At 51.8% G+C, this 17,467-nt stretch overlaps 1 protein-coding gene across 1 annotated transcript in view; it reads left to right on the top strand.

The window, feature by feature from the left end:
* The window catches only part of POU2AF1 (POU class 2 homeobox associating factor 1), a 53,509-nt gene extending 38,297 nt beyond the window's left edge, over positions 1 to 15,212 (top strand). Inside the window, exons 6-9 of the mRNA XM_064173157.1 lie at positions 12,689 to 12,816; positions 13,427 to 13,469; positions 13,561 to 13,832; positions 14,901 to 15,212. Coding sequence (XP_064029227.1) covers positions 12,689 to 12,816; positions 13,427 to 13,469; positions 13,561 to 13,832; positions 14,901 to 15,212 — 755 coding nt within the window. The remainder of the gene's footprint in view (positions 1 to 12,688; positions 12,817 to 13,426; positions 13,470 to 13,560; positions 13,833 to 14,900) is intronic.
* Positions 15,213 to 17,467: the final 2,255 nt, after the last annotated feature.

Below are 17,467 nucleotides of genomic sequence, written 5' to 3'. Positions count from 1 at the left end.
GAGACACATCAAGGCTGATCTTGAATGTCTCCAGGGATGGCAGCTCAATGACATCTTTGGGCAGCCCCTTCCAGTGTTTCCCCCCTCTCACTGTATAGAACTTCCTCCTGATGTCCAAGCTAACTCTGCCCTGCTCCAGTCTCAAACCATTGCCCCTCATCTGACCACTCCAAGTCCTTCTAAATAGTCCCTCCCCAGCTCTCCTGTAGGTCCCCTTCAGATACTGAAATGTAATTATAAGGTCTGTCCAGAGCCTTTTCTTCTCCAGGCTGAGCAGCCCCAATTCTTTCAGCCTGTCCCCACAGGAGATGTTCTCCAGCCCTCTGATCATCTTCTTGGCCCTCCTCTGGACCCTATCCAGCAGTCCTTGTCTCTTCTGTGTTGGGGAGGTCCCAGGTAATTACTCCATAGAATCAAGCAGGTTGGAAGAGAGCTCCAAGCTCAGCCAGCCCAACCTAGCACCCAGCCCTGCCCAACCAACCAGACCATGGCACTAAGTGCCCCAGCCAGGCTTGGCTGCAACACCTCCAGGCACAAAGACTCCACCACCTCCTTGGGCAGCCCATTCCAATGCCAATCACTCTCTCTGACAACAACTTCCTCCTCACATCCAGCCTGAACCTGCCCTGGCACAGCTTGAGGCTGTGTCCCCTTCTTCTGCTGCTGGTTGCCTGGCAGCCTCTCTGCAGGCAGCTGCAGGCAGCAATGAGCTCTGCCCTGAGCCTCCTCTGCTGCAGGCTGCCCACCCCCAGCTCCCTCAGCCTCTCCTCCAGGCCCCTCACCAGCTTCTCCATGTTGTATTTTGAGAGCAAGCTGAACACACCTTTCATGCAAGTGCTTTCTGTCATGAGCAGGTGGAAATTCTGCAAGAGGTTCACATTTAGGTGATGCTTTTAGCTAGGTCAAAATGCTTTGGACACCCAATGGGGCTTCAACACCTACGGGAGGCATTCAGCTCTTTAGCTGTTCCACTGACTGCTTGGGTTCCTGTGCAGCTGAGATGTGGCACCTTTGAAAACCTCTTCCCAAAAGCTTTTTTAAGTGCATGAAGCCTTTTCTGCCCAGCACAGCTGTAAGGCTCCTCAGAGCTCTTGTGAGAGTATCAGCTAATGAGACTGAGAGGTGAAACTGCAAGATGCAGCACCACGTGGGGTTTCATTTTGGTAAGACCCCCACTGGGAAAGATGGATAGCATGAAAGCTGAGCCCATCCATGCTTTGCAAAGCAGGTGTCAGGCTCTACAAATGACCACAGCAGCAATTCAATGGAAAGCCTGCACTACTAAAATGGAAAGAGTGTTATGGGCTGGGAGGAATGAGGACGTGAGGGTGAGACTCATGGTTAAGACACTTTCTGTCTATCTCAGCTTCCCTTTTGTAAGAGGGATTGTCTTGCTCTGAAACAGACAGCTTTTAGTAGCCCCCACCACTCCATGGTCAATGCTTCCAGCTCTTGTTGGACACTTGGGGAGTGTTGGTTGATGAGAAGCCCCCCCATGAGCTGGCAGTGCCCTCTTGCAGCCCAGCAGGCAGCTGTGTCCTTGGCTGCAGCCAGAGGAGTGTGGGCAGCAGGGCAAGAGAGGGGATTCTGCCCCTTGGCTCTGCTGAGAGCTCACCTCAAATGCTGTGTCTAGTTGTGGTGTGCCCATCACAAGAAGGACACAGAGATGCTGAAGTGAGTCCAAAGGAGGCCACAAAGATGATTCAAGAGCTGGAACACCTCTGACAGGCTGAGGGAGCTGGGGATGTGCAGCCTGGAGAAGACTCCAGGGGGACCTTACAGCTGCCTTCCAATACCCAAAGAGATCCTACAAGAAGGCTGCAGAGAGACTTGTCCTGAGGGTGTCTAGAGACAGGCCAAGGGGGAATGGTTTGAAGCAGAAGCAGAGCAGGGTTAGACTGGAGCTGAGGAAGAAGTTCTTCAGAACAAGGGTGGTAAGACATTGGCACAGGTTGCCCAGGGAGGCTGTGGATGCCTCCTCCCTGGAGATGTTCAAGACCAGGATGGATGAAGCTTTGAGCAAGAGTCTAACTGAGAGGTGTCCCTGCCCATGGCAGGAGGATTGGAACTGGATGATCTTTAAGGTCCCTTCCAACCCAAACTATCCTATGCATCTGTGAAATAAGAGCCCCTTCCAGCCTGAGCCATCCTCTGATCTGGAGGTGTGAAGGAGACAACAATCCGAAGCAAACCGTGCCCCTGAGAGAGGCACAGGCAGGCTACAGGAGCAGACAGATCTGCTAGAATCCAAAGCTGATTGGATTCTTAACAACCTTCCAACTGCAGCTAGACTCCTGGAAACAAAGACATGACCACACTGAGGCCATCATTTGGAGACCTACTGCTGGCAAAGGAAATGTTTCACTGCCCTTGGTTGTCGCAGTGCAGAAAGAGACCTAATCAACCACTGGCCTGAGTTGTTGGTAAGCAAGTGAAATGTTCACTCTGTTGCTTTAATTATGCTCAGAACCCTCTTGAGTTCATTTCCTCCTGCTGAGCAATGAACCATCACTCAGCTCTTTTGCTCATGCTCTGAGCTCTTCTGGTTTCTATAGAGCAGATTCTCTGGCCAGTGCGTTTCACTGCATCTTTATTGAGGTCCCCATCCCTAGCATAGGAATTAATCCTCTCCAACCCAGTTTTCCTTGTCTTGCTTGGTTCCAAACAACGAAGGTAGCACTTCAAAGGAGATTTGGGATGTGTCAGAAGCACAAAAAAGAGCTGCACTGTTGGGTCCTTTGCATGTTCAGTCCTTCTAATGGGCCTCGGCATGCAAATCTGGAGCCTGGAGCCACAGAATTTCAGGTGGGAAGGTTCCTGGCAAAACAATGGAGCAAGCAACATTAAATCACAGAATCAAAGAATGGGAGAGGTTGAAAGGGAGCTCAGGAGATCATTGAGTCCACCCCCACCCAGCTAATGCAGATATGCCTTGATCAGGTCAGCCAGGAACACGTCCAGGCAGGTTTTGAGCATCTCCAGAGAAGGAGACTCCACAACCTCCCTGGGAAAACATGGAATGGAATAGAGATAAACATTGTGACAGCTGTGTTAAAACACTTGCCCTTGGGCAGCTGAATAACTTCAGCAATCTCCCAACTGGGTGACCCTTCCCTCAACTTTGTACAGGTATCCTGGCAGAGCCAAGAGTTTGACTTACATTCCCTTGGTGTTCCTTCCTGATGTGCTGTTCCAAAGGGCTGGGTGGGAGTGCAAGGGAAGGTGATGGAATAATTCTCCTCAGAAGCATTCCCTGCCTGAAAGCTGCATTTTATCCAAGTGTTGCTCACCATGACCCACAATGGACTGTGCAAGATTATCAATACCACAGAACCAACCATTTTCACTTCTGAGGTCAGATCTAATCCATCACTCCCTTCCAAAGCAGCAACAAACCCCAGATACCCAGATAACATTCCTTGTTTGTGGTGAGGGTGCTGGAGCCCTGCAGCAGGCTGCCCAGAAAGGTTGTGGAGTCTCCTTCTATGAAGAGTTTCCAAACCTGCCTGGGCATGTTCCTGTGTGACCTGCCCTAGGTGACCCTGCTCTGGCAGAGGTGTTGCACTCAATGATCTCTGGAGGTCACTTCCAACCCCTACCATTCTCTGGTTCTCCTTCTGTGATTGCCTGCTGGAATGCTTTTTAAAGAAAGAATTCTTCTGGAGGGATCATGAAGTGAAAGTGAAATGGAGCAACCATCCTGAAATAGAATCATAGAGACAGTCAGGGTTGGAAGGGAGCACAAGGAGCAGCCAGTTCCAAGCCCCCTGCCATGCCCAGGGACACCCTACCCTAGAGCAGGCTGCACACAGCCTCAGCCAGCCTGGCCTGAAACAGTTCCAGGGATGAGGCTTCCACCACCTCCCTGGACAACCCATTCCAGGGTCTCACCACCCTTATACTGAAGAACTTCTTCCTAACCTCCAGTCTGAATCTCCCCATTTCCAGCTTTGTTCCATTCCCCCCAGTCCTATCACTCCCTGACAGCCTAAAAAGTCCCTCCCCAGCTTTCTTGTAGCCCCCTTCAGATCCTGAAAGGTCACAAGAAGGTCACCTGGGAGCCTTCTCCTCTCCAGACTGAACAGCCTCAACTCCCTTAGTCTCTCCTCACAGCAGAGCAGCTCCAGCCCTCTGAGCATCCTCACAGCCCTGCTCTGGACACCTTCCAGCACCTTCACAGCCCTCTTGTCCCAGGGGCTCCAGAACTGGATGCAGTACTCCAGGTGGGGTCTCAGCAGTGCAGAGCAGAGGGGCAGGATCACTTCCCTGGCCCTGCTGCCCACACTGCTGCTGCTGCAGCCCAGGCTCTGGTTGCTCTCTGGGATGCCAGAGCACACTGACAGCTCAGATTGAGCTTCTCCTTCACCAGCACCCCCAAGTCCCTCTCCTCAGTTTAGTCTCTTGCTAAACCACAAAATCAGAGAATGGTTTGGGTTGGAAGGGGACTCTAAAGGTCATCTGCCTCAACCCTCCTGCAGTCAGCAGGGACATCCCCACCTAGGTCAGGTTGCTCAGAGCATTGTCCAGCCTGACCTTGAATGTCTCCAGGGATAGGGCCTCAGCTACCTTCCTGGGCAACCTCTTCTAGTCTTCCACTACCCTCCTGGTGCAGAACTTGTCCCTGACATCCAATCTAAATCTCCTCTCCTTTCAAACCATTGTCCTCATCCTATCCCTACAGGCCTTTGGACTCAGTCCATCTGCAGCCCCCTTGTAGCCTCCTTCAGGTACTGGAATGCTGCTGTTAGGTCTCTCTGGAGCTTTCTCTTCTCCAGGCTGAACAACCCCAACACAAATGACCTTTGAGGGTCCTTTCCAACCCGATGCAATCTGCTTCCTTGCCTTACTCTAAAAAGTTTTGATCAGACTCCAAGCACCCAAACAGAGTGCACAAAGCTAAGCCACTTTTACCTTTTCATTAACCAAAGCTCCCTGTATAAAAACTCCAGCAGCTGCCTGATGCAGTTCTATCCTCAATATCCAAGCCAGAACTCCAGCAGCTGCCTGATGCAGTTTTATCTTCCATATCCAAACCAGAACTCCAGCAGCTGCCTGATGCAATTTTATCTTCCATATCCAAACCAGAACTCCAGCAGCTGCCTGATGCAATTTTATCTTCCATATCCAAGCCAGAATTCCAGCAGCTGCCTGATGCAGTTTTATCTTCCATATCCAAGCCAGAACTCCAGCAGCTGCCTGATGCAGTTTTATCCTCAATATCCAAGCCAGAATTCCAGCAGCTGCCTGATGCAGTTTTATCTTCCATATCCAAACCAGAACTCCAGCAGCTGCCTGATGCAGTTTTATCTTCCATATCCAAACCAGAATTCCAGCAGCTGCCTGATGCAATTTTATCCTCAATATCCAAGCCAGAATTCCAGCAGCTGCCTGATGCAATTTTATCATCCATATCCAAACCAGAATTCCAGCAGCTGCCTGATGCAGTTTTATCTTCCAGACCCAAGCCAGAAGCTCCTAAGATGGTTAATGGAAATCTACCTTTTTTTCTTGTTAGCCAAGAGTTGCTGTTTGCCTTTTTTTGGGGGGGTATTACTACAAATAAGGGGGAGGAGAGGGAAAAAAAAAGTCTTCTATTGTGTTTCTTTTCATTTCTTTTTATTATGCTGGAGATGAAAGGAGCAAAGAGAACAATATTTACACTGCTAACACCGATGAATTGATTTGATAAGCTTATCTCAGGCCAGTGAGTGAGCAAAGAAGCAGTAAATGTCCTGGAGCAGTGACAAGTGTGTCATTTGCTGGTGCAGGCAGGGAGCTGTGCAAGCCCTTCCAGTGGTTATCAGTCAGCCTCAAACTGAAAATGAGCCTGGTGGCAAAGGGCTCTGACTTGTTTGCAAGGATGAAGGTTGCAACTTAGCCTGGAGTTTAGGAGTGGCTGAAAGCTGAGTGGTGCTGATAGGAAGTTTGGTGATCTGAAACTTGTCACACTTCAATACCTGCAGTCTTCCAACAGCTGTTTTTGGTCATTATCTTCCCTCCAATTGCAGCAGAAAAAAACAACAATGTAGAGGAAGACACATTTTGAACTTGCTTGGTTTGCTTGTTTGGCAATGGCTTGGTATGCACTACAGGGGCTTGTTGTGAAAGGAGGAGAGGGAATGGACTGAAGCTTGAGCAGGGCAGATTTAGACTGGAGATTAGGAAGAAATTCATTAGAGGGAGGGTGAGGAGACACTGGCACAGGTTGCCCAGGGAGGTTGTGGAGCACAGAGAGGGAGGGTGAGGAGACACTGGCACAGGTTGGCCAGGGAGGTTGTGGAGCACAGAGAGGGAGGGTGAGGAGACACTGGCACAGGTTGGCCAGGGAGGTTGTGGAGCACAGAGAGGGAGGGTGAGGAGACACTGGCACAGGTTGGCCAGGGAGGTTGTGGAGCACAGAGAGCGAGGGTGAGGAGACACTGGCACAGGTTGGCCAGGGAGGTTGTGGAGCACAGAGAGGGAGGGTGAGGAGACACTGGCACAGGTTGGCCAGGGAGGTTGTGGAGCACAGAAGCACAGAATGTGATCTTTGATCACAGGTTGGAGGAGGCCTTGGGCAACCTGATCTATAAGAAAGTGTCCTTGCCCATGGCAGAAAGTTAGAACTGGATGAGCTTTAAAGTCCTTTCCAACCCAAACCATTCCCTGAATCCATGCCCACAGCAGAGCCCTTTCCATCACTGTTTTGTTTTCCAGCTACTTTGAAAGAGTACTCAAAAGCCTTCAAAGTTTGTTGGCTTTCAACAAATACAGAGGGTGATAAGACTGATGAAAGGAGCCTGAGTGTGCACACACATCATGGGGCTGTGAGGCAGCCTGGCAGAAGCAGCATTACCATGAGCTGAAATATATTTACATGTGGAACCTCTTGCAAAGCTTCCTCCTGGGCTGAATCAGGTCCCTTCTCTTCTTTCCTGCCTTCTGATGCTTCACACTGCTCCAGCTTCAGCAAGCTATTGCAAAGCAAGGTCCAGTGGCTGCTAAGGAGCAGCAGTGGCTGGTTTGTGGTCCTTGAGTTGAATGGGTTGGGTTAGAACACAGTGGGCAGTGGAGCACACATGCAGGGGATCATAGAATCAGTCAGGGTTGGAAGGGACCACAAGGAGCAGCCAGTTCCAACCCCCTGCCATGCCCAGGGACACCTCACACCAGATCAGGCTGCCCACAGCCTCATCCAGCCTGGCCTTAAACACCTCCAGGGATGAGGCTTCCACCACCTCCCTGGGCAACCCATTCCAGCCTCTCACCACTCTCCTGCTGAACAACTTTTTCCTAACCTCCAGTCTGAATCTCCCCATTTCCAGCTTTGTTCCATTCCCCCCAGTCCTATCACTGCCTGACAGCCTAAAAAGTCCCTCCCCAGCTTTCTTGTAGTCCACTTAAGATACTGAAAGGCCACAATCGTTTGGGCATGCAGAGCTTGGTGCATTATTGCAGCTCATTACTTTAAATGTAATTAAAACTTGAAGACACTGGCACAGGTTGGCCAGGGAGGTTGTGGAGCAGAGAGAGGGAGGGTGAGGAGACACTGGCACAGGTTGCCCAGGGAGGTTGTGGAGCACAGAGAGGGAGGGTGAGGAGACACTGGCACAGGTTGCCCAGGGAGGTTGTGGAGCACAGAGAGGGAGGGTGAGGAGACACTGGCACAGGTTGGCCAGGGAGGTTGTGGAGCACAGAGAGGGAGAGTGAGGAGACACTGGCACAGGTTGCCCAGGGAGGTTGTGGAGCACAGAGAGGGAGGGTGAGGAGACACTGGCACAGGTTGGCCAGGGAGGTTGTGGAGCACAGAGAGGGAGAGTGAGGAGACACTGGCACAGGTTGCCCAGGGAGGTGTTCAAAGCCAGGTTGGATGAGGCCCTTGAGCAATCTGATCTAGCTGGTGAGAGGCCTTGAGCACAGCCCTACGAGGAGAGCTGAGGGACCTGGGATTGGTTAGCCTGGAGAAGAGGAGGCTCAGGGGAGACCTTATTGCTGTCTACAACTACCTGAGGGGTGGTTGTGGCCAGGAGGAGGTTGCTCTCTTCTCTCAGGTGGCCAGCACCAGAACAAGAGGACACAGCCTCAAGCTACACCAGGGGAAATTTAGGCTGGAGGTGAGGAGAAAGTTCTTCCCTGAGAGAGTCATTGGACACTGGAATGGGCTGCCCGGGGAGGTGGTGGAGTCGCCGTCCCTGGAGCTGTTCAAGGCAGGACTGGACGTGGCACTTGGTGCCATGGTCTGGCCTTGAGCTCTGTGGGAAAGGGTTAGACTTGATGATCTGTGAGGTCTCTTCCAATCCTGATAATACTGTGATACCTCCAAATCCTTTTCTTTCCAGCTGATAACATTTCTTTCTCTCTGTGATGAGTTGTACACCGAAGCTCAAAGCCACTTTGCTGCGGTTCGAGCTGTTAGTGGCCCTGGTACAGCCTTGAAGAGTGGAAAAGCAGCTGTGCTAGCATTATTTTTGCTTCTGGAGGTCAGCCCTGGGGGGGAACTGAAATATGTTCTGCAGACTTTGGGGTTTTTTAATCTTCTTTCTTGTTTTTTCTTCTTCTTCTTCTTCTCTCTCTATTTTTTTTCCTCTTGCTTGCTTTGCTTACTCCGGAAACTCCTCATAGGTATATTTCTGGCAGCTCTTACAGTAAATTTCTTCTTTCCCTTCCCCCACCCCCCCCTAAACTTAGAGCCAAAAAAAAAACCTCATCCCTCCCCACCCTACTTCTTCAAGAAAGCTCTGGTGTGATGACTCAGGGAGAAGATACTGCCCCAGAGGTGCACTTCTGCAGAGCTCGGATTTGTTTCGCTGGAGCTTCAGTGGATGCAGTTTGCTTTTGTGTCCTGATCACAGGAGGTCAGAGGTTGGAAGACTCCCAAGGAGATCAGTTTAAGAAAGATGTTGAGGTGCTTTAACATGCCCAGAGAAGGGCACCAAGGCTGGTGAGGGGAGCTGGAACATGATTGGATAGGGCTGGGTGTTAGGTTGGACTGGATGAGCTTGGAGGTCTCTTCCAACCTGGTTGATTCTGTGAAATGGTTATGATGGAACAAAGCTGGAAATGGGGAGATTCAGATTGGATATCAGAAAGTTCTTCAGCATGAGGGTGGTGAGACCCTGGGAGGGATTGTCTAGGGTGGTGGTGGAAGCCTCATCCCTGGAAGTGTTTAAGGCCAGGCTGGATGAGGTTCTACACAGCCTCAACTGGTGTGAGGTGTCCCTGCCCATGGCAGAGGGGTTGGATCAGTAGCAGTGTGGGCAGCAGGACAAGGGAGGCTCTTCTGCCCCTGTGCTCAGCACTGCTCAGGCCACACCTTGAGTGCTGTGTCCAGTTCTGGGCTCCTCAATTCCAGTGAGATGCTGAGGTGCTGGAAGGTGTTTGGGAGAAGGGCAGCAAGGCTGGGGAGGGTCCTGGAGCACAGCCCTGTGAGGAGAGGCTGAGGGAGCTGGGGGTGTGCAGCCTGCAGCAGAGGAGGCTCAGGGCAGAGCTCATTGCTGCCTGCAGCTGCCTGAAGGGAGGCTGTAGCCAGGGGAGGTTGGGCTCTGCTCCCAGCCAGCAACAGAACAAGGGGACACAGCCTCAAGCTGTGCCAGGGAAGGTCTAGGCTGGATGTTGTTAGGAAGTTGTTGTCAGAGAGAATGATTGGCATTGGAATGGGCTGCCCAGGGAGGTGGTGGAGTCTCTGTGGCTGGAGGTGTTGCAGCCAAGCCTGGCTGGGGCACTTAGTGCCATGGTCTGGTTGGTTGGGCAGGGCTGGGTGCTAGGTTGGGCTGGCTGAGCTTGGAGCTCTCTTCCAACCTGCTTGATTCTATGGTTCTATTATCTTGTGGTCCCTTCCAACTCTGACTGATTCTATGAGGTGGGAAAGAGTTAAAGGTAGAGCAAAGATGAGAGGGAATAAAAGTGTTTAAGTTTTGGAGAAAGGAATTAAAGCAGAAATGTTTATTCTGTTAGATATATATAGATATATATTTAGACCCACTTGCAATGTCTGCACTTAGCCTGAAGTTTTTCTCTTCCCAGAAAGGTGTAACAGGAACATCTCAGTGTGCAGGTTACTCTCAGAGGTGATCAGCAATCAGCTGAGGTGAAGCACAGGAGGGAAATTTGAATCAGTGCTTCCTGGGGCGGGGGGAGAGGGGTGAGAAATGATCTTTCCAGTTTCAGACTTGGGCTGGGTACCCACCTGTCCTTCCTAACCCTCAGAAGCCAGTTGGGATCCTTGGAACTGGAACCTTTTCAGCCAGCAGTGTGTTACAAAGCAGTGAAACTGGGCAGGCAGCCCCTGCTGCTAGCAGTGGCTTTACAAACACAGGACCTCAATGAGCTTTGGCTTCCTTCTGCCTGCTGTTAATTGCCTCTGAATACTTCGTGTTAAGCTGTGGGTTAATGATCCCAGCTCTCACATGAGTGTATAGCATAGCCCCACAACGAGGTGGGGAATGTAGGCAGCCACTGCTCTTAGAAATGGAGCATCTCTGCTATGGGGATAGGCTGAGGGAGCTTGGGGTTGCTCTACATGGAGAAGGGAAAGCTCCAGGGGAGCCTTAGAGCTGCCTTCCTGTACCTGAAGGAAGAGCTGGAGAGGAGCTCTTCATGAGGGTGCCTAGAGACAGGACAAGGGGCAATGGTTTGAAGATGATCTTTGATCACATTGGGTGATTCTGTGCTCCACAACCTCCCTGGAGGTGTTCAAAGCCAGGTTGGATGGGAATGGATTGAAGGCGACAGGGTCGGGCTGGAGCTTAGGATGCTCTTCTATATGAGAGCAGTGAGGCACAGGTTGCCCAGGGAGACAGGACAAGGGGCAATGGTTTGAAGGTGATCTTTGATCACATTGGGCGATTCTGTGCTCCACGACCTCCCTGAAGGTGTTCAAAGCCAGATTGGATGAGGCCTTGAGCATCCTGGGCTAGTTGAGAGTGGAGGTTGGAGTAGAGCATCTCTAGGCTCCCTTCCAACCTAAAGTCACTCTGTGGGTGCCAGCAGCAGCTCCTTCTCCTTGCCCTCCATCCTCCCTGGCTTTCAGTGATGTCTCAACCCTAACCATGCAGCAGAAGGTGTTCATCACACCCTGTGCCAGACAGGACACAGCTTCTGCAGACCATAAAGACACCTGTCGGTGCGGAAGGGAAACCACCAGCCCTGGCTTCCAGACTATCCCAGCTGCAAGCTGTGTAACCTCTTGTCCTGTGAGCTCTGTGTGAATGATCTTCTGAAAACACAAAACCAACCCAAAAAAAAACCCCACAACAAGAACCAAGCCCAGAAAAAAAAAGAACAAAGCCCAGGTGAAGTTTCTCAGTACTGCTGCAGCTATTTAACAGCTGGAAGGGGTTGCAAGCAGACTTACTTCAGGTTAGTTTGGCCTTGTGATCTATCTGTGTGGGCACAATATGGGTTTGGAAGGGACCTCTAGAGATAAATCAGACTAAGCCCCTTGCCAAAGCAGGATCACTCAGGACAGGTCACACAGGAACACGTTCAGGCAGGTTTTGAATGTCTCCAGAGAAGGAGACTCCACAATGTCTCTGGGCAGCCTGCTGCAAGGCTCCAGCACCCTCACAGAAAGAAGTTGCTGCTCGTGTTGAGGTGGCAGCTCCTGTGTCTTGGCTTGTGCAGGTGTTGTGCCTTGTCCTGTCACTGGGCACCACCAAAAAGAGATGACCCAAGCAGCAAAGGTCTATGCCATCTGACATCGTAAGATCAGTCAGGGTTGGAAGGGACCACAAGGAGCAGCCAGTTCCAACCCCCCTGCCATGGGCAGGGACACCTCACACTAGATCAGGCTGCGTAGAACCTCATCCAGCCTGGCCTTGAACACCCCCAGGGATGAGGCTTCCACTGTCTCTCTGGACAACCCATTCCAGGCTCTCACCACCCTCATCCTGAAGAGCTTCTTCCTAACATCCATTCTGAATCTCCCCATTTCCAGCTTTGCTCTGTTCCCCCCCAGTCCTATCACTACCTGACATCATAGAATCAGGCAGGTTGGAAGAGAGCTCCAAGCTCAGCCAGCCCAACCTAGCACCCAGCCCTGCCCAACCAACCAGACCATGGCACTAAGTGCCCCAGCCAGGCTTGGCTTCAACACCTCCAGCCACAGCCACTCCAGCACCTCCCTGGGCAGCCCATTCCAATGCCAATCACTCTCTCTGACAACAACTTCCCCCTAACATCCAGCCTGAACCTGCCCTGGCACAGCTTGAGGCTGTGTCCCCTTGTTCTGTTGCTGGTTGCCTGGCAGCAGAGCCCAACTCCACCTGGCTACAGCCTCCTTTATGGGCTAAAAGCCACTGTTAGCTAAGGAGAAAGACTCACAGATTGCTCTGGGTTGGAAGGGAGCCTCAGAGCTCATCTTGTCGAATTCCACTGCAGGCAGCAGTGAGCTGCTCTAGGTGATGCTGCTCTGGCGGGGGGGCTGGACCAGATGATCTTTTGAGGTCCCTTCCAGCCCCTGACATTCTTTGACTCTTGATCTTCTTTCCACCTCCAACCGAAGCAGGCTGCCCAGGACCACATCAAGGCTGATCTTGAACGTCTCCAGGGAGGGTGCCTCAACCACAGCCCTGGGCAGCCTGTTCCTGTCTTTCCCCATTCTCCCTGAAGCACAGCCCCGGGGAGAGCATCCTGCCGTAGGGATTTTGCCTCTGTGCCAACGGCAGGAGAGGAAAATCAATGTCACCTCCTTTCCTTTCTTCTTTCCCAGCTTCTGCTCCAGAGCAGCAGCCGCAGCCTCGCCCCTACCAAGGTGTCCGTGTCAAGGAGCCAGTGAAGGAGCTACTGAAAAGGAAAAGGGGCAATGCTCACAGTGCCACTGCAACGGCAGCTAACTCGGTAGGAGAAAAAGCAAACAGGTGGAAAATTGTTCCTCAGGAGCTAAATGGTTGCCCAGCCCCGGCAGCAGCTGGCAAGGCGTCGGTGCTGATGTCCAACCTAAATCCCTCCTGCTCCAGTTTCAAACCATTGCCCTTGTCCTATCACTCCCAGCCTTTCTAAGCAGTCCCTCCCCAGCTTACCTTCAGATACTGAAACAGCTCAGAGACCTTGGTGCCCTCTCTTCTCCAGGCTGAACAGCCCCAGCTCTCACCCTGTCTCTTTAGGAGAGGTTCTCCAGCCCTCTGATCATCCTAATGGCCTCCTCTGGACACCATCCAGCAGGTCCATGTCCTTTTTGTGTTAGGGATCCCACGGCTGGACACAGCACTGCAGGTGAGGTCTCAGCAGAGCAGAGCACCCTGGCAGATCCACCTCTCCCAGCCTGCTGAGCACCCTTCTTTTGATGCAGTCCAGGATGTGAGTGGCCTTCACAGGGCTGCCAATGCATGCTGCTGGCTCAGCACTCAGCTGATAGGAGCTAACATGCTCTGTGCCTCAGTGTTTCTCAGAGGGGACTGAATCTAATGCTTATGGTCTTAATTCTGGGTATTTCTCTCCTCTCTTCTAGGTTGTTTTGCCTCACCAGCCTCCTCCTCCCTACTCACCAATGGGTAATGATTCCCTGCCTTCCTCAGTGTTTGTCAGCCCTGCTGCAGGGAAGGCAATGCTGGAGTGAGCTTTTCATCCTCTCCTGTTTTTCAGGCCAGCCTTGCATTGATATGGATGTTAGCAGCTCTGCCTTGCCTGTCACTGATGAAGGAGCACTCTGCTCGGGCTGGATCTCCCAGCCCTCTCCCACCACCTTGCAGCCTTTGCCTCAGTGGACCACTTACCCTGACTACATGTCCCATGAAGCTGTCAGCTCTCCATACACATCAGATATGTATGTTCAGCCCATGTGTCCCAGTTACACACTGGTGGGACCTTCATCTGTTCTGACTTACACTTCTCAGCCACTGCTCACCAATTTTGCAGTAAGTCCACAAATACTTTGGCTTAAATGACAGCAAATTCCCTACCTTCTAGCAAGGGCCATGGGCAGTGCCAGATTCAAGCACTATGATTTCATTCATGACAGTGTTGGGGGTCCTTATTCATAGGTTCATAGGATAGGTTGGAAGGAACCTTGAAGATCATCCAGTTCCAACTGAGCAGGGACACCTCCCACTGGAGCAGGTTGCTTAAGGTCTCATCCAGCTTGGTCTTGAACAGCTCCAGGGAGGTTGTGGAGCACAGAAGCACAGGATAGGATCAAAGATCACATTTTGTGCTCCACAGCCTCCCTGAGCAACCTTTCCCAGTGTCTCCTCACCCTCCCTCTCTGTGCTCCACAACCTCCCTGGCCAACCTCTGCCAGTGTCTCCCCACCCTCATTGTCAAGAATTTCTTCCTACTCTCCAGTCTAAATCTGCCCTGCTCAAGCTTCAATCCATTCTCCCTCATCCCATCCCTACAAGCCCTTATCAAATGTCCCTCCCCAGCTGGCTGGGCTGTCACAGAGGGACAGAATAAGCTCCCTTCAGCCTTGTGGCAGCAAAGTTGTGGCCAATGCATTCATCTTGCAAGAGGAGGCAGTTTTTAGCACAGGATGTCACTGTCTCATGGGCTTACACTGAGGGTGGGAGTGGGAACAGAAAGCTGGAGGGAACTTGACATGAGTGTGAGCTGGAATGGGCTGCCCAGGGAGGTGGTGGAGTCGCCGTCCCTGGGGCACTTCAAGGCAAGGTTGGACGTGGCACTTGGTGCCATGGTCTGGCCTTGAGCTCTGTGCTAAAGGGTTGGACTTGATGATCTGTGAGGTCTCTTCCAACCCTGATGATACTATGATACTATGATGCTACCAGCAGCTAGCACCTGGGACCCCCACAGGCACTGCCCTCCTGGGAAAACTCTCACACTCAGTAGAACCCTTTACCCAGAGAGGCAGGAAAAGGGATGTTAAAAGTGAGATTGAGCACCCTCAGTCTGTTGGTTCGTGTCCTCTCCCCAGCCCACCCAGGCAGCTGTTTTGATTCTGCTTTGTCTGTGTTCTGCTTTGCCAGCCTCGAAGCACCACCCCTGCTGTCGTGCCTCAGCTAGAGATGGCCGAGCAGCAGCCACCTCTCACGTACTTCCCGTGGGCACAGCCCCTCTCTGCACTGCCAGCCTCCACTTTGCAATACCAGCCAGCTTCTTCCACACTTGCTGGGCCCCAGTTTGTGCCCATGCCCATCTCCATCCCTGAGCCAGGCCCCCAGGAGCTGGAGGATGCCAGACGAGCCATCGGCACGCTGCCCATCGAGAAGCTGCTGCTCGAAGACGAAGACAATGATACGTACGTCCTAAACCATGCTCTCTCTGTTGAAGGGCTTTAACTTGCACTGCTGGGGCCTGATCCTCATCTACTCAAAGCTCCACCTGGCAGCACAGTGAGTTTTGAGTACAGAGGAAAAGCAGACTTGGGAGGGAGGGGGGAGGGAAGGGTGGGAATTTCACGCGTGGGTTTGGTGTCACTTGCGTGTTGTGCGAGACTGGCTTTGTGCTGAGATCTCTCTGCTGCTCCAGTTCCTGCTGCCTCTCCTAGGGGGGCTGTTGATACTGCATAGTTCTTGAGCTCAGCAGCAGCAGGAGGTGATTTTTGTCCTCAGACACAGGGTATGGGCTCAGTGGCATAGCTGCAGCACCGGGTGAGGGGCCACTTGCTTCCGAATCTTGGCAAAACCCAGCTCAGGGGGGGCTGCTGCCTTTGAGTCCAATGTGAATGCCTTTGACCTCTCCATGGAGGAACCATTGCCTGCTCTAGACCACTAGAAAACAGTTTTAGGGCCTAAATGGATATTTTTCTTTCCTAGACTGAACTTTGGACACTGGAAGAGGTTGTCCAGGGAGGTCATGGATGCCCCCTCCCAGGAAGTGTTCAAGGGCAGGTTAGACAGGGCCTTGAGCAACTTGGGCTAGAGAAGGTGGAGTTGGAACTAGATGATCTTTAAGATCCCTTCCAACCCAAACCATTCTATGAAGGCAGAGAAATGTGAAGTGTAGTTTTCTTCTCCTGGTGCAGGCAGGGGCATGAGTCTGAAGGCAAAAAGCCAACCCTGTGCAGTCAGAACTTCCCATTGCAGAGCAACACAGACACATCTGACCTCACACAAAGGTGTAACTTGAAGGTCTCACCCTGTGCAGTCAGAACTCCCCATTGCAGAGCAACACAGACACATCTGACCTCACACAAAGGTGTAACTTGAAGGTCTCACCCTGTGCAGTCAGAACTTCCCATTGCAGAGCAACACAGACACATCTGACCTTACACAAAGGTGTAACCTGAAGGTCTCACCCTGTGCAGTCAGAACTCCCCATTGCAGAGCAACACAGACACATCTGACCTTACACAAAGGTGTAACTTGAAGGTCTCACCCTGTCTGCTATTGTAAAACAGCCCTGGAGGTGTGGGGCAGTGTTCTGGGGCCATGATCTTCCAGCTGCAGAATGTTTGGAGGCTAAGCTTCAAGGTGAGAGGCTGATTTCTGTGGCTGCCTGCTGCTGCAGGTCCTACCAATGGACAGATCCTGGCCCCACTGAGGTGCCCAGGAGTTTTGCAGGAGTCAGGATAGCAAAGCATGGCCCTCTATGAGGAGATGGTTGAAAAGACAAGGGTCTTCCAAAATCTGGACTTCAGTCTAGCAAGGAAGTCATGGAATTACTGTAAGCAAACAGTATTTCATTGGCCTGTAGCACTGCAGTGTGCAGTTGGTGTTGTGATGCTGAGCCAGGGAGCCTTAGAGACCTCTCCTGTACCTTGCTGCTGTGCAAAGCTTCTCTCTGCTGCCTTCTCCCAGCCCCACACATTCACTTCATAGCTTTAGCTCTCCTGTACCTTGCTGCTGTGCAAAGCTTCTCTCTGCTGCCTTCTCCCTGCCCCACACATTCACTTCATAGCTTTAGCTCTCCTGTACCTTGCTGCTGTGCAAAGCTTCTCTCTGCTGCCTTCTCCCTGCCCCACACATTCACTTCATAGCTTTAGCTCTCTTGTACCTTGCTGCTGTGCAAAGCTTCTCTCTGCTGCCTTCTCCCAGCCCCACACATTCACTTCATAGCTTTAGCTCTCTTGTACCTTGCTGCTGTGCAAAGCTTCTCTCTGCTGCCTTCTCCCAGCCCCACACATTCACTTCATAGCTTTAGCTCTCTTGTACCTTGCTGCTGTGCAAAGCTTCTCTCTGCTGCCTTCTCCCAGCCCCACACATTCACTTCATAGCTTTAGCTCTCTTGTACCTTGCTGCTGTGCAAAGCTTCTCTCTGCTGCCTTCTCCCAGCCCCACACATTCACTTCACAGCTTTCAGATTCTCTTCCCTTAACTGTATTTTTTTGCCCCTAATGCAACTCTCAATAGGATTGTTGATGTTCAGCAGTGCCATGCCACAGGCAAACATATTTGCAAGGAGGCACAGCCCCTTCTGACTCTGCTCCTTGTTTTCTTCCCCAACAAGAGATTCCTGCCTGGTGAACACAATTCCTCTGGGTTTTTCTGCTTCCCAAAGCTCAGAATCCTTAGGAGACTTTATTATCTGCAAGACAAACTGCAGAGTAATTTATTGCACTCTTCATGGCAGTATTTCAAGTGACCTTGGAGTT

This window comes from Pogoniulus pusillus, chromosome 38, assembly GCF_015220805.1.
Source record: "Pogoniulus pusillus isolate bPogPus1 chromosome 38, bPogPus1.pri, whole genome shotgun sequence".
NCBI classification, from domain to species: Eukaryota; Metazoa; Chordata; class Aves; order Piciformes; family Lybiidae; genus Pogoniulus; species Pogoniulus pusillus.
Note: the sequence above shows the minus strand (reverse complement) of the source record. Positions and strands in the feature narration are given on the sequence as shown.